Genomic DNA, 27,598 nt, shown 5'->3' on the forward strand with positions numbered 1-27,598 from the left:
CCAATTGACAGCCAGTTTCACTGTCAGAGTTTTATGCAAATTTTGATAGTCGTTATGACAACGATACGAACTTCAGGCCAAAAGATTTTGATTGTGCTGTTCCGATAACATGGTTTTCAAAAATAGGGTAGGTAAGTAGGCGAACGGATTTTTTTTTCCCGAATAATTTTATTTTTAAGTATGCATTTTTAGGGGTTCAGGGCGATCAAACACTGGCCAAATTTTTCCAGAAAAACGTATCATAGATAACGAACGCGTAATTTTATGGGCAATTTTTTTTTTTTACTTCCGCGTTTAGGTAGATCTAAAAAGTCTAGGGTCGGCAGGTAAAAATAGGGTAGGTCGGGTTATCGGAACAGCACAATATTTTTTTTTGCCTCAGCTCTGAGACATACTGTAGCATGGCTAAAAATAGACCATGGACTTTCTGTTGGGAGGAGGCATATAATTTCTGTGTAAGTATGATTGATATATTATGATCAAAATGCAACAGAAATGTATTTGCATTGGCTATCATTTCCTTTGCCTGTCATTCAAGTACGGCAGTTCAGATATAGAAACTCTGTTGCAAAGTTCAGCCGCACAGTCGTCATCGTAATTTACATTATAAAAACTTAGTCTGGCCTTTCTGTGTCCAGCTTGATTTGATTGCATTTAGCTGGTCCCAAAGTGACAGACCGGACATGGCATGCTAAGTACTGACTGAATTTCGGGTCCCAGGCTTTGGTAATCCGTGTGGGTTACCATTTCATGAATTTTGGTAGCTCCAGAGAAAAGTTGGTAGTCTGTGGACGCGGGACTACCGCTAATTTCGAGCCCTGACCCCAGTTTACAACAAATGACCCTCTTTACCCTGTTGCAGCTATGTGATAATGTCACGTTGTGCTTTGTAAATTCAGGAAGTTTTACATGACAGTCTGTCACTACATGTCATTGTGGTTCTAAAAACACCACAACGATAAGACTCGTTCGCAAATATTGACACTGTTAGTCATTTACATAGCATAAATTATAGGAACGCCTCCCAGCTGTGGAGGGACCGTGCTTAATAACAGCTCTGCATGGCACGGCCTCCCACCACATGTGATTGGGATTAAACTTTTGTTGGATTTGTCCTTCGGAATTTTTGACATAGGTCTGCATCTTCAAACGACTGTCGAAACAAAATGAACAGCTGCATACCAGTGTTGTTCACTTCTTTTCTGCCGTAGACTTTCATTGCCGGAGACCGACGCCACTGGACTGTCAGTAGTCTTCTATCCCATATCGCTATGTTCATGGTTTCATTCAGTACATACTAATGCCACATTGATCCGTTTACATTCATAATTCATTTAAGATAGAATGCGCCTCGGGGATAGGTATTCGAACTCTCAAACTTTTACTATTCTTTTCTGATCTACCACCTGTAGGGGTTCATTTTGAGGCTCCTACTGGTGTAACAAAAATTTTTACCGTTTTAGTTTTTCGAAAATGGACAAATTTTATTTTTCTCCGTTTTAAATTTCAAATATGGGTAAATCTTTGGTAATTTGTTTCTCTATTGCCAAAAGTTGCACGGTAACTTCTGATCTTTAATCTTGATTTTGAAAGAGAATGATGGAAAGATTCCTTGAGGAAAGTTTTAAGCAAAAATTTGTCTTTCACTGTCGAGGGGCATACTACCTTAATTGAAACTCAGGGCGAAAGAAAGGACAACGATTATCTGTCAACACATCTTCAGTCCCTATTTGCTATTTAAATTAACATTCAAACTTATTTTGTGTCAATTTTGGTATCTTAGATGACGTTGGTCGATCTTTTTATTAGCATAAAAAATAAAAAAAAGGAAAAAACATGATACCGTTAATACACGCGGCAAAGAAGAAAATTTTATGGCCGAAATTTAGTTTCCAAAAGTGTTAGGGAAGTAATACGAGGCAAAAGATCTAGCTGATAAAATCATGGAAAATATAGATACTCCGGTATTTAATTCGTAGTTGATGAGGTGTGCGAATCCTTGGACCATAATACTACTCATTCCGTCCAAAACGACAGGATTTGCTGGCAAGAGGAACAAATGAAATTCTAAATTTTTGTGAGATTTTAAACTCAACGTGTAATATTCTCCTCATTCCTATTTGTCTTATGTATATTTCAGACATTTCACGCTGTCTAGTGTATGGTGTTGGAGTGCTACCAATCAAATATAACCTTGCGAGCACGCTGCACATCAGCAGACCATGCGAGCTGACGCTTTCGTGGTGGCACTCACAAATTCTGGTTGAGGGCGCTTTTATCACTGTGATGGTACACCCAACAATTTTTCTCGGTTCGAAAACACAACATGTTACCTGGTCAACCCCCCATCTTTTCACATCAAAGAATGCTTCTTATATCGACCATGTTACCCTAAATAATTCTTTCAATTTTCAAAGTGAACATAGCTAAGTATGGAAGGGCGACAATTTCTTTCATTTATTGAGGTTGTTAATAATAGTGATTTTCCTCACAAATACAGTGAAGACAAATATCTATCGTTCTGTGTAAATAGAAAATGTTGCAGGTATAGTACATACAAATAATGTGATGAGAAAAATTAGTGCTTCAATTTCACTTTTTGGGATACATCGCAGCGAATTATATCTTACCCTTTACTTGTATTTAAAGCTGACATCGCTTTGTGATCAATTTCAGTCCTCAAAGGTATCTTTTGAGCTGAAGTATTGTCATTTCCATTAACAGAGATTTCTAAAGCGCTTCCTTACAAATGGCGTTCAGATGTTAGTGTGATGACAAAAATCGTTTCCTTGCCGAGCAATTAAATGGAGAGCCACACTTTTATCAGAGACGCCTTGAAAAACTGCTGACTCAGCATTTTGCTTATTGTAACACCCAAGATTTTGCCATGTTTAATCTCAGGGAATTTAGTCTCATAGTTATTAAATTTAATAAAAAATATGAAAATTATTATCGTTATTATTAATATAATAAAATATGAAAATTATCATCATCATTATCATCATGCAGCAAAAGGTTCGCCAACCCTTACGTAAAGTACTCTTCCATGTAAGGAGAGTGTGTATATAGGGAAGAGTACTTTACGTAAGGGTTGGCGATGATGATAATAGTTTTGATATTTGTAATAAAATTAGTAATAACAATTATTTTCATATTTTCAATAATACTAATAATACTAACAACAACAACAACAACAACAACAATAATAATAATGTTCATATTTTTATTAAAATATTAATAACTAGGAGACTGGCACACTGACCACCATTTTTGAAAGCAGTTTCGAGAAAATGACAAGATCGTTTCCTTCCGCTTCTATCCAGATCAATGGCCTGTTTTTGTTTTTAAGGAAAGGTGCAAGCTTTTCAAATCACACAAATCCGGTGGAAAGTTATGAGCTATGAAACTGCCAAACGATGAATGGTACCGACGACAAGCCCTAGTCATCTTCAATATAAATCTAGCTCAAATCTCAATGGTTTGGTGAGCTGACACAAAACTAGCTACTCATACAAAGGATACAAGAAACGTAGTTCGGTCAGAATACTTTCTCCGACCTCTCTTTGAAGAGGTGAAGGACAGTCAGAAGGACCACAGTTACGAGTGTAGTGATACATAGCGGCCGCCGCGTACTATGCATAGAATAATACGCGGCGGCCGGTACATATCACTCCACTCGCAACTGTGTGAAGGACAGTCTCAACCTCCTCTATAAAATCACGTGATCATCGCCGAGAACGTGGAAATATTTTGTAAAGCTGGGTGGCTCTGTTTAGTATGAGAACCTTTAGCTTCAGATTAAATTGTCGTACAAGTTTGCGGGCGCTCAACTTGACTTGAGGCTCGCATCGCAGTGAGTGCAGGCTGAGTCTCTTTCCGGTACATCAAGGATCACAAGGTGAGGCACGGTTAACTGGTATTCTGATAATATTGACAATTTTCAAGTTTTCGATGATGAGTATGGTGCAATTGCAGGCGCGAGTACCGTATACATACCCTGCTACTGAATTTGCATTGCACAGCATGCATGCACCTTTGCACGTACCCATCGCGATCCGCGAATGGTTACTTTGATTCAATTCTGTGTGCAATGAGTAAAGTCATTCAATATGATCACTTATTCAGTAGTATTCACGAAAGAGGGACGGAAAGCACTAGAAAATTACAATCTGACTACCACGTAGGTTGCATAACTGTTTACGTGTACATTGTAAATGGAGGAATAACACGGTGTGCGGAAAATTCCAAGTGGAGCGTTTGACCTTCTGATTTGATGACCTTTACCCCAGGTCACAGCGTGTAGGCTGACTTTAACTGATGTTGTATACTCAACCTGATTGAAATCAGATGTATTAATGCGAAATTCCACCTTTGGTTGTTATTTGTCGTTCTTCTTGCCTGTTGGTCGCCTGTACAACTCTCAGATTTTAATCAGATTGGCGTAGAGTTAGCTCTTCGTACAGGTCTGTGTGTTCCCGGTGCCGTGCCGATTTTATCCCTTGCCGATTTCGTCCCCCGCGCATGCGCAGACTATCCAACAGGGCTTCACTGGGATAAGATCGGCAGCTATAGCTGCCGATTTCGGTTCTGTTGCCGATTTCGACCCTCGACGCAAAATTCAAGTTCACGCTAAAATTTCTGCCGATTTCGGTTCTGCAGTTGCCGATTTTGACTCTCGACTCAAAATCCAAGTTCACGCTAAAATTTCTTCCGTATAATCTATCAGGTGGTCAATTTTATGTGTCTAAATAAGTTGAAAATGTAAATAAGTTTGGATCAATCGGTGTAATTTACTCCGGGAATTTACTTGGAACATAGAACTGCTATAGCTGCCGATTTCGGTTCTGCAGTTGCCGATTTCGACCCTCGACTCAAAATCCAAGTTCACGCCAAAAATTTGGGGGGATGCGTACGCGATCTTGCCAGTTTGCGCCCCATTGTCGACCAATACTGTTTCATCTGCAGGAATTTCGGTACAAGTATACGATTTGACAGGCTATGATAAGAATGCTTCTCAACAAAAAGTCGAAAGGGCTGACATATGATAGAAGAAAGTGGCTTCAGATTCGGGGCTACATGTCTGGGGCCGTTTTATGAATAGAAACCATGTTGGATAGTTTGCGCATGTGCGGGGACGAAATCGGCAAGGGATAAAATCGGCACGGCACCGGCGTTATACGGCCTCCACGGGCCGTATTACGCCGGTAACACACAGCCCTGTCACGCAGGGCTAGTGTAGAGTGTGCTCTCTATTGGCAGCGATATTTAACTTTTACGTTTACAATGTCATTTAGCAAGTTCACCCTTACAGTGGCGGGGTCCAGACACTTCGCACCATAACCAGTTTGCCCAACACAACTTCGTTCCAAAACCATTTCGTACCAAAACCACCTCGTCCAACGGCACTACACCCCAAGTACCACCTCGTTTTAAACCACTTTGCCCAAAGTATGGTACCATCATGATAGCTGCAAATTTGTAGCTCTACGGTGAGGCGGTCGGTGAGTTTTGGTTTGTGCGACCTCGCTCACCAGTAGAGCTACAATGCCGAAGGCCCTGAAGCATACAAAATAAGCACGCTGCACATGGCATGGCATTTTGATGTAAAATCCCATATATTTACTGCATTTGGTCATACTGATTTATCACTACTGAAGATTAAACACTATACTACACTAACCTTGTCGTGTATGGGGTTTGGTATTTGTTCAAACACGTCGATCGCGTTCCAAAAACATTTCTTGGAGCTGCCATTACCAACTTCCGGTAATGGCGGCTCCCAGAAACACGCTCAATGTTTATGGAATGCGATCGACGTGTCTGTGCTAATACACAACTCCATAAACGACAAGGTTAGTGTAGTATAGTGTTTAGTCTTCAGTAGTGATAAATCGGTACGACCAAATGCAGTAAATATGTGGGATTTTACATGAAAATGCCGCGCCATGTGTGGCGCGCTTATTTTGTATGCTACAGGGCCTTCGGAATTGTAGCTCTACTGGTGAGCGAGGTCGCAAAAACCAAAACTCACCGACCGCCTCACCGTAGAGCTACAATTTTGCAGTTAGGTACCATCATGATACTAACAACTCGTCCTGAAAAAACGACCTTAAAAAACTGTTATCTGCAACTTGGAAGCAATTATGTGTCAGGATATTTTGGCTATACCATAAACCATTTATTCTATAAATTATTTTATTATAAGAAAAGCGCAAACTACTAAATGCTACTGTAACAACTCAGGTGCCATGCGTGGAATTGTATGATGTCATTTTCTCGAAATGTGTACACTTTCAAGATATCAATCCTGGGATGATAGAAAGATGATGAAAACTTTGATGCATGGCAGTGGTTGGTTATTTTCAGCAATACCGGTTGGTGATAAGTTTTGGTGAAATGGTATTGTTTTAGGGGAGAAATGGTTTGGGGCAACGTGACGTTTAGGGCGAAGAGGTTTTGTTTTGGTGCGAAATGGTATGGGGTGAGATGGTATGGGGTGAGATGGTATGGGGTGAGATGGTGAGAAGTGGTTTTGGTGCGAAGTGTCTGGGAACCGCAGTGGCTCACCAGAAAAATGTAGCCGTAACTAAGAGCAAACACTTACATTCAATGGAAAAATATGTTGTTGGGATACTTGTCTTTAAAGACTCACCTTTTTTTATTCCTGATATCTGTACACAGTCCCTCCATTGCACCAAAAGCCCTTCTGCCAGTTCTGGACAATGACTGATATTGTTATACTTTATGAAGTCAACATTTTGACAATCCAGTATAATAGATCTCTAATAGCTTCATCAGCGGTTGAAACAAATGTATCCAAACCATTCAAATTTTATATTTCTGTGGAACAGCATTTTTCAATTGTTAGGCTTACTTATGAACTGTGTCTGAAACTTTGAAAGGATCCTGTGACCGCAAGTGATTCAGAGTTTGATATTCGTGTGTTCTGAGAGAGGACTGTAGGAGAACATAAGGGGAGACCCATTTGATGGGGAGGGGCTGGAGGACTTTTGGAAAAAAAATTATCGACAGGTGAAGAAGAAAAAAAATTTGATCAAGTTATGTCTTAATGTCCAGTAATGACAGGAAATAGAAAAAAGTATTTGCTGCCACAGTAGCGGGGAAAAAAATTAGCTGCCATACCCATTTCTCCAGGCCCCCCTCCACAAATCAAATGGTTTACCACAAATTGCTTTGCAAAGCCCCAACAGTTGTCAGCTAGAAATCTGTGATAAATTTATTCATGGATTTTGAGAGAGAGACTTTGACACTTTGTCATTTTGCGATAGAATTAGTTTTGAATGAAACCAGTCAGTGAACATGTTGGACTAAAACAGCTGAGAATTTTAGGTACTCAATGAACATGTTGTTTAGCCATAGCGAAACGAAAGTTGATTTGTTTTTGTGTAAAGAAAGAAGATAACAGCACATATGGGAAAGTACACAGCACCTCAACAGGTCATTTTCCATAATTTAGTATGTTTATTCTTAATCTGAATATAGGATTTGCAATTCATAAAAAACTGTAACATTGAATGCCATTTTATTATAAACGACAGCTTCCCAGCACACAATTGTTGAAATTTATATCAAACTGGAATTCTTGGCATTTGTATTAATGTTAGACAACACAATATTGTATATGTTTTACATGTTTTGGTCACACCAGGATGAGAGCTTAGGATTAGTAGTATTTCATTTTGTCTTTAGGGTTATTGGTTAAGTGCATGGAGTGAAGATATTTTTGTGGTCACATTATTTTGATATTGCCCGTTGGCTCAGTAAGTTGGTCTCTTAACCCTTTTCCTGCCAGAAAGAATCACTTCCCCATCTGCCAAGTCTGTAAAAAGCGGTATTGAGCCAAAACCATATGTATTTTCACCCATTTGGCTTGGTATGTTATAGCAGCTTTAGTCTGTAGAAATCATGTTTACAGTATCTCTGTCTTCATGGACCTTCAAATCTTCAAGTCTTTGTTAAAATGCACTGTATGGGACATGTTTTGCTTCACTAATTTTAAACAACTTTACCCAATGGTGAAATATGAACTTGGCAGGAAAAGGGTTAAAGTACAATAGGTGCGTGGCAATATTTTTCATACATTGATTTTAAGGTGAACAGCCACACTTATAAATGCATTCACTACTTTAGGTAGAGTTGTCAAATTTCTGGTTTATCTGGTCTGCCTTTTATGTACCTGTATTTGCCTTATGTTCGTCGTATCTTCTTCCCTACAGTACAAATTTACAAATTGATACAGTGTCATGTCGATTGGGGATTGAGTTGAATGACTAGGCCTATAGATTACTCTGTCCTGTAGGCCGTTGATCTTCTGTAACTTACAAGATTATCTATTTTCTCTGCAGGATTGAAAGAATACAGTTGCTTACAGTATGGCAGCCACAACAAGACTGTTCGTCAAACTGAGGTAGGAACAATTTGAGTTTCATAGATTGACTCTCCCAATCCCTTACCTCCCACATTATGCTGTCCACAACAGCCATAATGAATTTAAATGAGAGTATTCAAAGTTTTAATTAAGTTAACCTTAATTCAAACTATGTCCCCAATACTCATTTGGTATAACATTGTCTGTTCAACACAAACAACTTTCCTCATAGAGCCCTATGGCCGTATAACTTTTCACCGAGGCTACTGGGTAAATTTGGAGCTCATGTGCACATGGCTTACGACCTGACTTGAACCCGCAATATCCAGCGAATTTCAAAATCAATACGTAAACAATGGCTAACGACGGCAAAACATTTCGCGTTGTCCCATTGAAAGAGGCAATAGAGAACAAACGGAAAGCCTCAACAAAAAGACTGCAGCAGTCGGATAACTACTTCCCAGCAGAGGGTCATCGAATTGTGCAGCGTGAAACAGTTTTCAGAGGTAAAAAAGTGGTTGTATGCCGATGATTTGCCGTACACGTACATACGTACTGCGATGGGGGGGGGGGGGTGTGTCGGAAAGGCTTGGACAGACGTGATCAACATTGTGGTGGCACTGGCACACCTTCATGAGTTCATTGGCATATAAGTTGACATTTGCAGGCTTTTTTAGGTCTTGTGTGCCACACACGGCATAGACGTGTCAGCATGTAGATATGCTTCTCCTCAGAGGGTCTATCACCGCTCACCTCCTCCATTTTCTAGGTCAAACAAGCCAATCTGATTTGTCAAAAGACGGAAAATAGGCTATACATAAAAACCTGTTCCATAATTTACAGTCGCGTTCCTGACTTGTTGTGGATGGAAATGTTAGGTGATGTATTCAGGTCACTGGGAAAATTAGCGATTTCCACATGAAAAATCTCATTCATCTTCTCCAGGTCCTCTAAAAAGGACAGAAAAAATGCCCAGAAAACTTCGGAAAATCCCAAATTTTTAGAGCGATTTTCAAAAATATGACGAAAGAAATGACAGAATTCCTCCGGGTTTTCAATGTTTACAAGGTTGCCTTTCTGTCTTGCGATTTGGGCATGTGCAGAATGTTTTCAACCAGCTGTTGATTCAGAATCGTGCGTGATTCCAAGACAAGCAAAACTTGTCCGTATGAGCCGATGGCGGCGCTCTTCAAAAAAATGACATCATTGCTCATTAACCTCCCCCTATATAAGTTATACGGTTATAGGAAAGTTGTTTGTGTTCAATGCGCATCACAAGTGTGACCCTAGGATGACCCCTAACCCAAAACAATATTCCACCATTATAATGCTGCATATTCACTTCTTAGTCACCCCAGGATATTTTCCCACGGAATACTAATCCGTGCCCAGACTTATGGGTTGGAATGTCTGAGTGGCAAATGTTTAGAGGAGGAATGTTAACCATCCTTACATCATGTGAACACCCTGAATGTTTTGACAGCTCGTGATTTAAACCTTGTGTACTTTTTAGCTACTATAGACTATAGTCTATTGAATCAATTGAGATGGGTGTCCGTCCGGCGTCAGTCTGTATGTTTGTATGTATGTACATGTATGTATGTCCGTTTATGAGGATGTCCGTCCACTCAAATATCTTGAGAACTGCAGTACTTACAGATTTGATACTTGTTCTGTAGATGCAAAATATGATTATGAGAAACTTTTTTTTTATTTTTTGATATTGTTGAAAATATGCAAATTAGCACAAAAAAGGCGTTTTTGGTAAAAAATCTTCTTCATAACCACTGGTCAGAACAGCTTTGATATTTGGTATACCGGTCCCTAGGGATGACCAAACTTAGATTTGTTCAAATTGTAATGAAATATGCAAATTTGTATTTTAAAGGAATTTTTTGGTCATTTTTGGTCAAAAGTTTATTTCATCAAAACCAATTGTCTGACAGCTTTAATATTTGGTATACAGGTTAATAGGAATGATCAAAATATGATATATTCAAATTATGATGAAATCTACTGTTTTGTATTTTTGGGGCAATTTCTGCCATTTATGGTCAAATAATTTGTTTCTCAAAAACTGCTTGTCTGATATCTTTGATAATTGGTATGCAGGTTCCTAGGGGTTATCTAAGTGGGGTTCCTAGAGGTTATCTAAAATCTTTGTTACTCAAAAGCTACTCATTTTGGTTGGGCTCTCCTGAAATGAGCTATCAAAGATATCCACCTTCATCATCAACACATGTGTCACAAAAAGTTATTCTCAACATAACACAGCGGAGCTCTGTGACTGTTAGGTCGCTTGTTTTTTCAAAACCGCTGGTCAGACAGCTTTCATATTTGGTATACAGGTCCATAGGGTGAATTTAGTGAGATAATTTCATACATTCAGGAAATACTTCAGGGACATTGGCCCTAAATCTTTCATTTCTGTTCACAGACCTCTACTGGCTGGTGTTGCAGTTGGAGGATCCGTCATTTGCTGTGGTGTCTATTATAACAAGGTAAAACAATCACAGAAAGAAAAATTACTATAATAATTGCCTGCTTTTTTGCTTTTTTTCACTACAGACATGAAATGGATAAAACCGTACAATTCTGATCACAATACAGGAAAGTTCTCATTAGGAGAAATATTCAGGTCCATGACCATGACGATAATACACTATCAGAATGATACCATTCGGAAGTATACTGTTACAGGGAAATTTAAACTTTAGTTATACCAGTTATACCTGATGTGTATTTTGGAAGTATGCTGTAACAGGGTGGTTTAAAAGATTCTTGTGCTTGGAGGTATGATAACACAAAGAATTTGAATTTATTCATGCAGCACTTCATGTCCATAGATTGAGTTAACCTTTAAGTGCTGTAATTTTTCCCACCAAAATTTTAGTGCAACATTTTACCAATTTTTATGAATTTTTCTGTAATTGTTTTGATAGTTTTGGACCAAATGGAGATCACATTTCATTCGCTACAGTTTTTTGTCAAAATGTTTTGCAAAAATTAGAAAAAATTGACCATGGTTAATTTTACAAAAGCAACGAAAATTGACTGTGATGTTCAAAGGGTTCATGATTTCCAGACCTCAGCAGGGATAGCCTTGGTGAAATGTGAAAAAATGATTCCTACCATGGACAGCCTAAGTCATTGTATGATTGGACAGGATCTCACTCTGGAAGGTCTAATAATATGTAAATGTTGAATTTTGGTGTACATAAGACATAATAATATAAAGGACAGGCCATGGTCTCAAGACAGCTGTGTTTTCAAGGGTCTGCACAGAAACTTGCATATTATGCTGATCATTGCAATGTACTAAATGTATTACGTCAGAGATGTGTGTCAATAGTATCTTCAATTTCCAAGCATATTGATTTAAGGTCTGTGAACTGTCAGGAGACATTTATCCCAGATATAATAACTTTTATGAATTTATTGAGTGAAAGTGCATTGCAAATCAAAACAGAGTGTTACATTTGCAATCTGTGTTCTTGTTCTAAATTGTCTCTCACATAGTCCAGGTCAATTAATATTCATTGGCTTAGCATTTGTTGGCAGCAATCACCAAAGTTCTACTGCGAGAGAACTAAATTTGACCAACGTACAGTGAAAACATGTACCTTAACCCTTTTCCTGCCAAGTCGGTGAAAATCCGCTTGAAATTCGGTGTAGCTAGAATCTGAGCAGCCACGGCCGTTATCCTGCCAAGGCGGTGGAAATCAGGCTACGTTTTGGTACCCCCTTTCCTGCCTAGTCGATGGAACTACGTGTAGCAAACCCTTGCTCGCGCTAGGGGTCGTTCGAGGACAGGTTTTGGGCGAGGAACGGCGTTTGCTCTCGAAATGGGTTCACAGAGAGTCCAACGACAGGGAAAGGTGCGGAAGCTACCCAGCCAGTCCCCCACCCCGGTGGGGGACTGGTTTTTTTTTGGGGACGAGTAGCGTACTTGGCAGGTTAGCACGTTGACGTATTCTAGCGGAGTTTGGGGTAACTTGGCTCTGAGGCACTACATAGATTGCGGCCGAAATTGACCGTCTCGGCAACGCTAATCTGTAAGGCAACCGCCTAAGACCGCCTCAGCTGGCGGTGCAATTTTTTGCCAATGGTGCGAGACGAAAATCACGGACTTGGTCCTGATTGACGGGAAGTGCGGACGGATTTGACGGACTCGGCTTTCTCTAAGGCAACCGCCTAAGACCGCCTCAGCTGGCGGTGCAATTTTTTGCCAATGGTGCGAGACGAAAATCACGGACTTGGTCCTGATTGACGGGAAGTGCGGAGCGATTTGACGGACTCGGCTTGATTAGTCCCTGACATGGAACTGATCCGAACGGACTTGAGCGACATTTGTGAAGGGTAACCACCGCTTTTAACTGACTTGTTACCTTCTCGAAAAGACTACCCACTCAGATGTCGGACGTTGTCGGCTGCACTTGGCTCTAGACGTTCAAGCCGTGCAACGAAACACACCGCCTCAGCCTTGCCATTCAGGAACATGGCCTCAAAATTTGATACCATTGTTCACCGACTTGGCGGCTGCGGTTAGGTGCGTGAACCGTTGTTCACCGACTTGTTACGCCTATGTTGTCCCTGTGAAGTTCGGCTAACGGCCGAGTCTAACGGGAGTTGGCAGACCTGTGTTTGGTTTATACCGTAGTATGACCGACTCAGGTAGAGGTACCTGTCGGTATATTCCGAGTTTTACGCACTCGGGCGTCAATGACGGGTCGTCATCACCGCTGATGACGTAGACGTGCTGGCCACGTTATTTGAAGGAGCCATGTTTGCCCAACGACGAGGCCGAGATAGCCGTTGACAATTTTGGCATCCTTCATCTTTGACCGCCTTAGTTGGGTAAGCCGCTCGGCAGGCGACGGTTATGACCTAAACAAGCCGCTGAAGCACTGTTCGTTGCCGTACAAGAACGAGACGGCCAGTCCATTACTGCTTAATGGGCGATCTGTCGGGTTGGCTTGTCACCGACTTGGATGACAATACGCCCTGCGCAGGCGTACTTAGAAGGGACATGAGGTTAAAGATACGGGTTTCCCACCCGTACTAAACATGGGCTTGGGCCAACGTCCTTGGGTGGCAGGTGCGCATGCCACGTACCCAGCTGGACGGAATGTCAAGTTGAGATGCTAATGACATTGACTATGTTATGCTAAGTGCTCGAGGGATTTGCATCGCAAATGAGTATTATTAGCATATCAAATGGTGCGGACAGGCAATTTACATGACGGGTAGGAATGTCAGCGCCGGTTGGTGGACTGATTGCCGTAGGTCCATTATAATAACAGGTGGATGCATATATTAACACCCCTGCGTCCAATCATGTCCAGGGCTTTGTTTCCCTGTGGCTTTAAAAGGGGGACCTGCTAGTCTGTCGACACTGTTCCAGACATGAGCTTGACGGACCGCAAAAGTTTTCTGAAGGCGAGCAGACGACTGAAGCTCAAAGATGCAGAGTCTCCGGGCGGTAGTGGTAGCGATCGTTGTGATGTCCCTAGTAAACGTTCTAAGAAGTCGGGCAAGAAACGCTCCCGTAAGGCGAAGCCATCTCCGGCTGAAAAACCCAGTGGTAAGCGTAAACGTAAGAGCGATCGTTCTGCCGATGAGGATGATGACGGGTCACCGGTCGCCAGTGGTTCTCACCCGGCTGCTCCGGGAGAGACTACTTCACCTGCAGAGACTACATCTGCTCTTGTGGGAGATACTTCACCTGCACAGACTACGTCTGCTGCTGCTAGTGAGACAGTGAGTAACGAGACGGCTGATGCCATTGGTTCTCCCCCGGCTGCTCCGGGAGAGACACCACCTGTTGCTACTATGAGCCCTCATCCTGCATCAGGAGAGGTTCCTGTGCCCAGTGCGAAAGAGCTTGAGTCCTCGTCATCAGCAGAGGCTGCCCAGCCCGCTCCTGCCATAGTTTCGTGTGCTGCGATGTCCCCGCCGAAAAAGATAGTGCGGAGGGTTCGTTATCAGGATAGCCCACCTGATTTTGAGCCAGATATGATCCTTGATGCCGCTACGGGCGAGTTCAGGCCCAGACGCCCAGACGACGGTGATATCACCGCTGAGTCCGACTCGGAGGTTGACGAGGATGCGGCAGAGGACGATGACTTTTATGACAGGCAGTATGTAGGTGAGGCAAGCTCTGACGACGATGATGACGTTGCTGCTGTGTTGGCGGAGGACGACACCCCTCCTGTCTGGCGTATGTCGGAGAACTACCGATGCTAATATATTTGAGGAGACCGATTTTGACCATGAGAGAGGACCGACTTTCACCTTGCCAAGCCACTCCCGTGAGCTCGATTACTTTTTTAAGTTTATTCCAGCTACACTGATCAGATTGGCCAAGGAGGAGACTAATAAATACGCCAAATTCCACCAGCGATATATCGCTAGAAAATAGATAAATACTGGCGTAACGCTGACTACCGAGAGGTGCAGGCGTTCATTGGCGTCTTAGTCTGTATGGGTGTCGACCGTAAATCATCAGTGGAGGATTATTGGTCTAGCGATCCCTTTCTGAGAAACCAGGGTATTTCTACTGTGATTACCCGCAGTCGCTTTCAGCAGCTTATGCAATACTTTCATCTGGCAGACCCAGAGAACGATCCACGTCGTGATCCTGATGAGGCACGCCGCCGACGTCGGTGTCAGGAGGATCCCCTGTATAAAATCAATCCATGGATGGAGCCCATAGTTGACCGGTGCGTAAATAATTATAAGATGGGTAGAGAGATCTCCATCGACGAGGGCATGGTGCGATTTAAGGGCCGTTCTAAATTTAAGCAGAGATTACCGCATAAGCCTGATCGAGACGGTTTCAAGATATGGCAGCTGTGCGACTCCACCACTGCATACATCGCTAACTTTGCACCGTACCTAGGTGTGAAATTTCGGGATCGGACTGATGGGAGACGGCAGGAGCGAGGTGTGGTGAAAAGAATTACGATGGAGCTGGTCCAGCCATTCTGTGGATATAATCACAGCCTATTCTGTGATAGCCTGTTTAGCACGGTCGTTACTGCTAGAGAGCTGATGGAGACCGGGATCTACATGGTCGGGAGTTTTAACCGCCGTAATCGTCGCACCATGCCCCCTCAATTAATTCCGCCGGGTAAGAGGAAGCGCCTTCCTCTGTCTGTTGGGGATATGAAAGCCACGACCAGAACGGACTCTCGTCTTAACATCACTGCTTATCAGGATAGTAACGCTCAGGTGCTGATCTTGAATACGGTCTATCCACCCTTGGAGTGCGTGCCAGTGGGGGAGGGAGACGAGCAGCGACAAGTGCCTCTGTCGCTGTATAATTATCGCCGGTACATGGGAGGCGTCGACCGAGCCAACCAGAAGCGCAAGTACTTTCACACTGGGCGCAAGAATCACAGATGGTGGACATATCTGGCATGTTACCTGATTGATGTTGCCCTGGTAAATGCATATATATGCTTCAAGCATGTAACACCCTGATAGTAAGCTGACCCATAAGATGTTTCATCTGCGTGTCGGGAAACAACTCATTGGCGGTTATTGTGGGCGATCGCAGCCCAGTGTGAGAGAGGTCGAGGCCACTGTTTCTCTTGCCTCGTACATCAATCCACAAAATCAGCCGATGCACGTTGTCAGCCGTTTGGAGGGGCGGCAGAAATGCTGTAAAGTATGCAGCAGAGAGGGTAAGACCACTGCGAGCGGACGACTGTCTGAGACGTCCAAAGGATGTAGTCTGTGCGGGGTTCATCTTCACGAGGGCGAGTGTTTTGCGGCTTTTCATCATCGCATGATGCTACGAGGTAAGAGGAGCATTGGCGTGCAGACCTCTACTCACACAGCCCCGACGACACCCATCAGCAAGAGAACCCGACGTAAATAACGGACAGGGGACTAGCTTCGCCTAACAGTGGCTTGACTGTATTCTGAACACGGACCATGATCACATTTTGAGCACGGTTGTGCCGTTTGTTTGTGCTTTACGATCCCGCTGATTGTAAATTGAAACACGGATTATTTTGTACAATCCCCCGATTGTAATGTTTGTAACACGGACCATGCACTCGGACATCGAGACAGACTCTGAGATTTATTATTCGGCATAATGTAAATTATTCCCGAATAAAATACTATCTATGGATCGCATATTTTCGTTTGTTTTGTTTAGACGGATTATTTTGTACAATTCCCCCTATTATAATTTTTGAAACACGGATCTGCCACCCCGATTGTAATGTTTGTAACACGGACCATGCACTCGGACATCGAGACAGACTCTGAGATTTATTATTCGGCATAATGTAAATTATTCCCGAATAAAATACTATCTATGGATCGCATATTTTCGTTTGTTTTGTTTAGACGGATTATTTTGTACAATTCCCCCTATTATAATTTTTGAAACACGGATCTGCCACCCCGATTGTAATTTTTGAAACACGGACCATGCACTCGGACGTCGAGACAGACTCCGAGATTTATTGTTCGGCATAATGTAAATTATTCCCGAATAAAATACTATCTATGGATCGCATATTTTCGTTTTGTTTTGTTTTTACCCCCACTTTCGTTTTTGGCAGATCCGTAAGGACGCTATAGTAATGGATGAACGTGCGTTGTATCACGTGGGAGGGGCACAGCCCAACGGAGGCTGTGCTCGTGCGACGTAGACGTTGTACCAACCATCTGTCGTTGGGGTTAGTGCATAGAGCAGTTGCACTGTCCAGAGCTAAGGTGGTACAAAACTGCACCTTAGTAACAACTGCACAACTAACCTGTTAGGAAACGGTAACACTAACGAGCTAAGTGTTCACTGAACTGGCCAAACTACGTACACGCCTTCCTTCAATGGCGGAACTATGTCGTTGACACTACGTCAAAGCAGACTGCACTGTGCGACTCTTCCAAGTCGTTCAAAGTACGTGGCCAAGTGACACAACCCAGGGGAAACAGGACAGGTTTGAGGGTGCTCCCGCACCCATAGCACTAACCCCTGGGTCTTCTACTAACCCACGAGAGAGGTGACGTTTCCCCGGTGTGGCCGTGCGTGCCGGCGAACGAGCTTTACTTCCGCGAAAGTAAGCTAGAAAAGGGCATAAAAGTGCACGTCCCCCGGGGCAAACAACGCCCGTGACCTCGTCATTTTCTGGACACAACCTCATCAGCGGTTGCCCCTCTATACGGGCATGCAAAAATTTTTGAAGTCTAACACGTATATGGTCGGTAATCGTACCCCGAAAATGCGGTATTTTCCCGCCAAATGCCTGGCAGGAAAGCGTGCAGGAGAGCCTATCTTCTGTAGACACGGAAAAGGGGGCCGGTTTGACCGACTTGGCAGGATAACGGACAGGGGCGCTCGGCAGGAAAAACCTTAATCGGTTAACATTTATGTCATTTTCATGGCTATTAATGGCCTTCTGAAAGTCTGTGGCAGAAAGAAGTAATTTGTTACCATATTTTTCATCCCATAGAAAATGACAGTGGAAGCCCGTACTTCAGGTACAGTGGCAAAGAAATTCAAGTTCATGGCTGAACCACTCACAGACATTGAAACACTACAGGAGGTAAGTTGCTTACTGAATATGCTTTCAACTACTGAGAAATAGATAACTGGTAATTATGCTGCAGCGGGGTTGAAATTACAATCGTATATGGTTGTTTGCTAAACTACTAAATGTTTCTATTTGTTATTCGGATTGCGATATTTATTTGTTCAAGACAGTCACATGAAGTGAGCAAGGTTTTATTTTATTTTAGCTCACATTTGGTATACCAATGTGAGGTTATCGCATAAGCTGAATCAGTTTATTTGCATTGGATTTGCATGTCTGTATGTATGTATGTATGTATGTATGTATGTATGTATGTATGTATGTATGTATGTCCGTCCACATCAAAAACACCTAAACCGCAGCACCTACTGTCTTAGTATTTGGTGTACAGGTGCACCTAGGGATGGAGATGTGAATTTGTTCAAATGAACTTGCCAGTGTCAAAAATATGCAAATAAAGGGAAAAAGGATACACTCTGCAAATTGCTAAAACTCTGTAACCGTTGGTCAGATAGGGTTGAAACTTGGTGTGCAGGTTCCTTTAGGTATTCTAAATTAGGTGTTTAAAATTTGGGATGAAATTTGCATGTTTCTATTTTTTGGGGTAATTTTTGGACACCGTGGTGCGAAGCACCAAAGGTGTCCTATGTCGCCACAATGTCCGTCCGTCCGTCCGTCCGTCCGTCCGTCCGTCCGTCCGTCCGTCCGTCCGTCCGTCCGTCCGTCCGTCTGTCCGTCCGTCCGTAGACAGATTTTGTTCCACTCATAACTTACGAACCCTTAGGTCCAATGTCATGCAATTTGGTATTTGGTATTATCATGATGAGACTTAGATCTGATTAGATTTTGGTGGGTGTGGCTTATTAATTAATTGCTCATTTGCATATTTTATGACTTTTTTGCCATAGGGCTATATCTCAAGAAATATTGAACCAAATTTGATGTGACTGTACACATACTTAATTACCCTATAGCATAACTATGGTAAAAGTTTAGTAAGTTTGGTTAATTAATTCTAATTTGCATATTTAATGAATTTTTGTAATAAGACTACCAGTATACTCAAGAACTTCTTAAGCAAATGTGATGGCCATACTTTTATCAGCTTGTAGAAACATCATAGTTAAGAAACAATTATTTTTAAAATAATGCTACACCATGAATACTGTTTTATGTGTGATTATTTTTTTTCAATAAAATAAAAAATGTGTTCAGTGGGTTTTCTCATAGGAGTGTACGTTAGCAGTAAGGGGTTCGTAAAGTTGTGTTTGCGGCGCCATCTAGTGGTCAGAACCAGTAAGGCCTTTCACGATGCTGAAGTTAGACACGGTTTCGGTTTCAGTTTCGGATTCGGTTTCGGATTCAAGAGACTGAAAGAAATTTTATATTTTCAGCCAATTGTTACACTGTGGAATACTGGATTTTCCTTACTTTCCCTGGACCTTTTTTCAGCTAAAATAATATCTTATCACACTAGACAAAGTGAAAATAAGATCACAATAAAACAATGCATATATTTCATGGCATAAATTGTGTGCATATATTCACAAGTAAAATGGTTAAAAAATAGAAATTACAGAAAACTTCAAAGCACTCTAATTTAAAATTTAAAGGAAGTGTCGAGCAAGGAAAACAGTATTTACAAAAACATACTTTAATCATTTTATATGTCACAATGTGTGTCACATGGTTTAATGTTAATATGTTGTATTAATTTGATGTTTTGATTGATGTTGTTTTACATAAATTGCATTTGGAATGTACCATACTAAACTCTTGGACTAAACTATCAGTTAATATGTTGCGTAATAAAGATAGCATTGAATGCATTTCTTTGAATTGTGCGAAGTACTGTTAGCTTGAATAGTCTGAACTGCATAATGCCCATAATTGAGATGGACAGCTCATAAGTTGTAACTTTTGACTGATTTTTCAGCAGTTTTGTCTTGTGTAGTCATGCATTACAGTTCCTTGCTCTACTACCTAAGGGGCCGTCGATAATAAAAGCTGACGCACGACAAACGTAATTCTTTCGTTTAGGGGGGGGGGAGGGGGTAAAAGCTCATTTCGTTTTGTGTGCGTCAAAATCGCATAAGGATTTTCGTCTATTGTTTTCGAAGTGCGACTTTGCAGCGAGAACGCAATACTACCTTAGCGTTCATCGAGAACAGAATGACCACAAAATGCGGAGACAGAAAAGACAACGAAAATACATAAATTTGAAATAAAAACTTGTATGCTTTTTAACGTGAAACATGTACGTGAAACATTTTCCTACGTGCGAAATGCATTAAAATGTTCTGTGTCTTAAAAAAGTGAAACGCGTAAAGTGGAGGTTTATTAATTAATGTGCGCTTCCCGTTTTTTTATGGGCGTGCGGATCGGAGAGGTGCGTGTGGGTTTGTCAGAAACGGCATTATAGTACGAAATTGATTTCGCATAAGAACTTTCGTTTTGAGGGGGGAGGGAGGGGGTTTCAAGTAAAACGAAGGAATTACGTTTCTTGTGCGTCAGCTTTTATTATCGACGGCCCCTAAAGTGTTTTGATTTTTTTGAACTTTATAAATTATGATTATATATGAAACATTTATGTCATGAAATACATGCTACATTTATGTGATAAAATACATGCTATTTGTGCAGTAATTTCATCTAGTTTAAATATCTCCTTGTGTATCAGTAGTTATTATATTCTTCGAAAAAATAATAACATATAAAGCTGGAAATATAAATACGGATAGTTTTCAATCGGATTCGAACCCACAACATACGGCATCAGTCGCCTAGCTGAGAGGCAACTATTCTCAGTTATTCGAATCCGAAACCGAATCCGAAACTGAGTCCAACTTCAACATCGTTGGCCTTTCAACCTCGTGTATCGAGCAGCCATACTTTCTGTGTGTCGCTACGAGATTCAGTTCCTGCTACGTCGGTTTCGCTACGTCTATCTACAGTCACACCAGTGGAGCCAGTACGACATTCGGTAAGAGGTTTATTTTTGTATCCGTATTTAGAGCATGTGTTAATTTTGCGTGTACCGATAATATCTGTGAGTGAATGAGAGGTGAGATTGTGAGAAGCTGTGTGCGGAAAGAAACGGCCTCGAAGGTTATCCAAAGCACGTCACTGATAAGTCGTGTTAAAACTGATAAGTCGTGTTAAAACGTGTGGCAACATCTCACCACACATCGAGTATACAGTATGGGCCCTAATTATGGTCTAGTTTAAAAAGAGTATCTAAATTTACGAGGGATCGACTGTAATAGTGTTTTCAATATTCACGGAGTTCATTCGAAAAATGTTAGTCGCGTGATGACGACGCCTTTGGCGTGCATTAAAAACAACCGTTCCCCTGATTTCTACCACACTTCGATTGAAATTATTCTTATAGTGGAAACTGAAAGTTCAACCCCGATTTGCGAGAATTTTTGGTTGTTTTGGGGCATCGTAACTTTTATGGAGTACGAGTCGGGGGCCCCTGTAAGTGTAAGGTTGTGCCGTCACGGACATAGCAGAGTAAGCGAAATGTGGTGTTTACATGGTTCAAACTAGGATATATTTTCATTTTAACATACCGAGTCTGAAAACAAATGACCCTCCTGGTTTCACTTTAGTAAATTACTATATCTTGTATTTTCACTGATATCGTGAAACTTGCCAAAATGTCTCGATAGAACTTGTAGACCACGCCGTCTTCCCAGTAAACACGATGGCGTTTGTTATGCCCAATCAGAGTGAGCGTTCTTCCGCACGCTTTCCAATACATTCGACATTACATAGTACAAGATATCGTAAGACGCAATCGTTGCTATGATTGGCGGAAGCGTTTTCATGTCCTTCGGCATGTCGATAGGGGCCATGAGGTAAATTTTCTCAGTAGACGCAATATCAAGAGAAGTACGAGCGTGCGGAAGTGGGGCAAAGAATATGTAAAGACATTTAACACTTCTAAATAAACAACAATTATCAAGCGTTTATAACCCATGTGTTGCAAAATGTAACTGGCGCATTTTTCTTTCCGACCATTGTACGGCGGTGCACGGACAGTGGGCTATCGTCACCGGAAATATTCACAATATAGCCAGGCATTTCTGTGTTCAAGATATGACGGTCGATGAATTTCATTCGGTTGTAAAACGAATTTTAAAATTACCCCACTGTGTCATAGTGTGGCGTTGAAATTATGGCTAAACATTTCTGTTTAAAATGTTGAAAAATGAAGTGTAGTCCACAGTTTGTTTCAACATATGCATATTTATTACTGATATGTTATTTCATTTCAATAATTTAGCCCATCTTTAGTTTGTATTTTTTTATTTGTTTAGTCCACATTTGTTCAGCAGTGTTCTAAAATTTTTGAACAATTTGCAAATTATTCTGATGATATTTCAGATGCATATATTTGTGGTGATGATAGCATAGTTGGTACTTTGTACAAAGATTTTGAATTTTGTGCAGTCCAGCTGCAATTGAAACATCAACTGATAATGGTGTATTAGTTTCCTATTGGATTTATATGTCAGAATTGCACAAATCTGTGCTGAATTAGAATAATGACACTGATCAAGAATCGCATCTGATTTCAGTTTTACAGTGGCTATTGGGAAAATTGTTCGCAGAGGAAATGCATAATGTGCTTTGAATGTAAAATCAAAATATTTAATATGAAATTTAAATCATTTTAGTGAATCATAGCTGGACAACCTATCTCTGACATATTTTTCTTTCTTTTGCAGTACTGGTATTCACTGTGTCTTTACTGCAGCTACTAATTAAAAAAAGAGCCAAAATAAATCAGAATACACACACTTAGTACACAGACATTTGACAACAACATCCAACAGTGACATTGACAATACATACTAACAAGCAGAGCTTGTTAGTTCTAGAATATACAGAATATTATCTCACATAGTGAGTGTCTGAATATTATTCTGAATTGTATTCCAAAGCACATTCTGAAAGTACTCTTCTGAAATATCCAATAACAGTACCTTCTGAATACTTTCTAGAAATACTGAGCTTTTCATAGTTCACCTATGCACGTATTTTGAACTATCATCGATAGTGAAGGCATTGACAATAAACATTTAATATTTACGTGCATTATATATTTAATTGAACTTGACATTTTAGAACTACACTGACAAATATGAAAACAAAAAAGAAAAGTCAAAAAGCATCAAATCTTGCAAAGAAATTATACATGGAGAGCCGAAGGTCTTCCCCAAAAACCAATATGAGATTGTCTCAATCAGAGGTGATGGCAATTGTCTATATCGTGCTATAAGTTATGGGATCTACAATACTGAAGATTACCACATACAAATCAGACTTGGTGTTATTGATTATTTAACTACACATTGGGATGATTATAAAGATGTAATCAAAGTTGAATATGCAAGGTGGCATATCAAAACGAAAGAGGAATATGCACACTATATGAGCAGACATGAACCAGGTTTAGCTACATATGCAGGTCATATTGAGTTGACTGCAGCAGCTATTTTGTATAATGTATGTATCCAAGTACATCTTGACCCTGCAAATAACCCCATAGACACTGTTGGCAATATCAATGGACCATTAATTATCCATCTTGTTTATAGAAATGCCATGCCAGACAGTGGACATTATGATTTTCTCAAACCCATTTCAAGTTCCATCACAGTTCCTACATGTAGACAGCAGTGCAAGAGAGAATGGATTCAAAAAAAGAGGGCTGATCCAAACTTCAAACAAAATGAGAAAGAAACGGATTTAATTAGAAAGAAAAGAAAACGATGTGATGAAGAAAACAAAGCACAAGAGCAACAGGCAGATTTATTTCGAAAAAGAGCCAAGCGGATAGATGAAACTTACAAAGCTAATGAACAACAGAAAGACTTAATTCGTAAGAAAACTGTGCGCTTAGATAAAAAATATAAAACAACAGAACAACAGAATCAGGCCATGTATAAGATAACAATGCGTTTGGATAAACAATACAAAGCAAAAGAACAACAGAAAGATGTAATTCGAAAGAAAGCAGTACGTACAGATAAACAATACAAAGCAACAGAACAACAGAGAGATGTAATTCGAAAGAAAGCAGTGCGTTTGGATGAACAATATAAAACAACAGAACAACAGAAAGATGTAATTCGAAAGAAAGCAGTACGTACAGATAAACAATACAAAGCAACAGAACAACAGAGAGATGTAATTCGAAAGAAAGCAGTGCGTTTGGATGAACAATATAAAGCAACAGAACAACAGAAAGATGTAATTCGAAAGAAAGCAGTGCGTACAGATAAACAATACAAAGTAACAGAACAACAGAAAGATGTAATTCGAAAGAAAGCAGTACGTACAGATAAACAATACAAAGCAACAGAACAACAGAGAGATGTAATTCGAAAGAAAGCAGTGCGTTTGGATGAACAATATAAAGCAACAGAACAACAGAAAGATGTAATTCGAAAGAAAGCAGTGCGTACAGATAAACAATACAAAGCAACAGAACAACAGAAAGATGTAATTCGAAAGAAAGCAGTGCGTTTGGATAAACAATATAAAGCAACAGAACAACAGAAAGATGTTATTCGAAAGAAAGCAGTGCGTACAGGTAAACAATACAAAGCAACAGAACAACAGAAAGATGTAATTCGAAAGAGAGCAGTGCGTTTAGATAAAGGATATAAAACAAAAGAACAACAGAAAGACATTATTCGAAAGAAAAACAGACGTTTAGATGAGGCATACATTTGTACAGAGAAAATCAGAAACGCTTTATTCAAGAAAAATAGACGATGCCCACTACAAACAAAAAGAAAGACTGAAAAATAAAATTTCAAAGTCAAAGAAGCGATTAAATGTATTTCATAGACTAAAAGAGAAAGCAGCAAATGCTACCACAATGAGAAAATCCAGACTGAACATTGCATATCGTGAAAAAGAAAAGGTAAGAAACACCATTGCCATGATGAAAAGACGGACCAATGAAAATTACAGAGCAAAAGAACGTTTACATGACAACAGGCAAAAACAGAACCAAAGACACTGTACACAACTGAATGTGCAAGAACTTATAGAATATTTCCACAATAGTATTTCTGATGGACCTCACTATAAGTGTGTATGTTGTAGTCAGCTCTGGTACAGAAAAACTTTGATTAATTACAACAATATCAAAGACACTCTGCCACTTATAACTAGACTCAGGATAACACATGATGATAATGATGTGCAATGGCTTTGCTCAACATGTTATTCATATTTGAAAAAGGGCAACATTCCTCCATGTGCAGTGCATAACAACATGTCATTTCCAACTTTACCAAAAGAACTTGCACTTCATCCATTAGAAGAAAGACTAGTTGTATTACGTATTCCATTTATGCAGTTGAGAGAGCTACCTCGAGGACAACAGACTTCATTATGAGGGAATGTTGTAAACGTACCATGTGATATATTTACAACTGTTAACACATTGCCACGCCCATTAGATGCATCACAAACAATACCACTAAAGCTAAAAAGAAAACAAAGTTACAAACATGCATATCAAGTGCAAAATATTAGACCACAGAAAGTTGTTGATGCTGCACAGTGGCTAGTACAAAATTCTTGTCTGTACAAGTCTGAAAATGTCACTATCTCACCCCACACAAATCATTTTGGTGTAGTTAAAGATAAACAGCAAGAATGGAAAGAATTTTTACCTCAAGACAACTCTGATAAACAAATTGCAACTGATGATACACAAGGCACAGATGAATCTAACAGATCAGATAGTCATACAGGTATAAATCAAAATGACTCTGATCATTCAGTAACACATACTGCCACAACTGATAAGATTATTACATATACGACAGATAATGCTGACAGTGAACTGAACATAAAGAAAGCACAAATTACAAGTAATAGACATCAGAACCACCAGAATCTATTACATGTGACAACAAATACCGAAAATGACACAAATAAAACAAGTAACACAAAAGACTGTCCTAATTTGCCAGAGCAAACAAATGTAACGTCTGACACAGAATCTGATGATGAGTGGACAGAAGTGACAAACATAGATGACCGTGCTACAGGAAATCTTGATACATTACTTACACCTGAAACAACTGATATTGACAATGATGGTGCATACTGCTATGCTCCAGGAGAACGCAATAAACCGATGGGTTTGTTTCAAGATAAATATTCTGAAGAGTTGTCATTTCCTACAATATTTGCTGGCCAACCTAGACCAAAGACAAAAGTACCTGTACATTACAGTACACTATGTAAATGGGAACTAAGACATTCAGACAGGAGAGTTGCTAAATCAGTGCCGAACATTTTCTTCAAACTTAAGAAATTACAAGTAAAGCAAATACAAGACAAAGCTACATTATCTCTACGTAAATGTAAATTTGAAGGCAAACAATTGAAAGCTGCTTCTTTCCAATCTCATGAGCAAGTACAAAACGTGTTGCATCTTGATGAAGGTTACAAAATTTTGAGAACTGTCCGAGGATCACCACCATATTGGGAAAAAGCAAAAAGAGATTTATTTGCAATGATTCGTCAGCTAGGACTACCCACATTTTTCCTCTCATTTTCTGCTGCAGAAACTCGATGGCATCATTTACTACGAATACTTGGACAAACAGTGCATCACAAATTATACACTGATGAAGAGATTAGTCAAATGACTTGGAAACACAAATGTGAATTGATTCAGTCTGATCCTGTGACTTGTGCAAGACATTTTGACTATTCTGTACAACGATTTCTTCATGATTTCTTAGAGAGTTCTCTTCATCCTATTGGTGAAATAGCAGATAGCTTTTATCGAGTTGAGTTTCAACAGAGAGGATCACCACATATTCATATGCTGGTATGGATCAAAGATGCTCCACAGTTAATGAATTCTGATGATGAGACACTGCAAAATCTGATCAACCTGCAACTACATAGACATGCCAAAACCTGCAAAAAGAAGGGACAATGTGTCTGTAGATTTGGCTTCCCATTGCCACCAATGCCAAAAACAATGATACTGACTCCTCTTGAATCTGATTGTCCAGAGGAAACACAAAATCAACTGAAAGAGCACTATGTCAAAATAAAGGCGGAATTGGATAATATGTGTATGGGTGATGATATCACATTTGAGGAATTTCTGTCCAAACTCAAACTTGATGAGCAAACATACATTGATGCTATTCGCTCATCACTTGCAACTGACAAGGTTTTTCTCAAGAGAACACCAAATGATATCAGAATTAATAGTTACAATTTAACATTACTACAAGCTTGGAGAGCAAATATGGATATTCAGTTTATTCTAGACCCATATGCATGTGCGATGTACATTGTGTCATACATAAGTAAGGCTCAGCGAGGTATGAGTAACCTACTAGAGCGTGCCACCAAGGAAGCAAGAGAAGGTAATAAAGATATCAAAGACAGAGTTAGACATATTGGAAATAAGTTTCTTAACCATGTAGAAGTGAGTGCTCAAGAAGCTGTATATTTGGTACTTCAAATGTCACTGCGCCGTGCTACACGTGATTTTGTGTTTATTAATACATCACCACCAGACAGTCGCACAATTTTGTTGAAACCACTCTGTGAAATTCAAGGAATGCCTCCAGAATCAACTGACATAGAAACT

General features: G+C 40.3%; 1 protein-coding gene across 1 annotated transcript in view; it reads left to right on the top strand.

Annotated features, from left to right (window-relative positions):
- Nucleotides 1-3,768: 3,768 nt before the first annotated feature.
- The window catches only part of LOC139142883 (oxygen-dependent coproporphyrinogen-III oxidase-like), a 42,079-nt gene continuing 18,249 nt past the window's right edge, over nt 3,769-27,598 (top strand). Inside the window, exons 1-4 of the mRNA XM_070713066.1 lie at nt 3,769-3,898; nt 8,367-8,428; nt 10,827-10,890; nt 17,863-17,955. Coding sequence (XP_070569167.1) covers nt 8,394-8,428; nt 10,827-10,890; nt 17,863-17,955 — 192 coding nt within the window. The 5' untranslated portion in view covers nt 3,769-3,898; nt 8,367-8,393. The remainder of the gene's footprint in view (nt 3,899-8,366; nt 8,429-10,826; nt 10,891-17,862; nt 17,956-27,598) is intronic.

This window comes from Ptychodera flava, chromosome 10 (genome assembly GCF_041260155.1).
Source record: "Ptychodera flava strain L36383 chromosome 10, AS_Pfla_20210202, whole genome shotgun sequence".
In the NCBI taxonomy this organism is placed as follows: domain Eukaryota; kingdom Metazoa; phylum Hemichordata; class Enteropneusta; family Ptychoderidae; genus Ptychodera; species Ptychodera flava.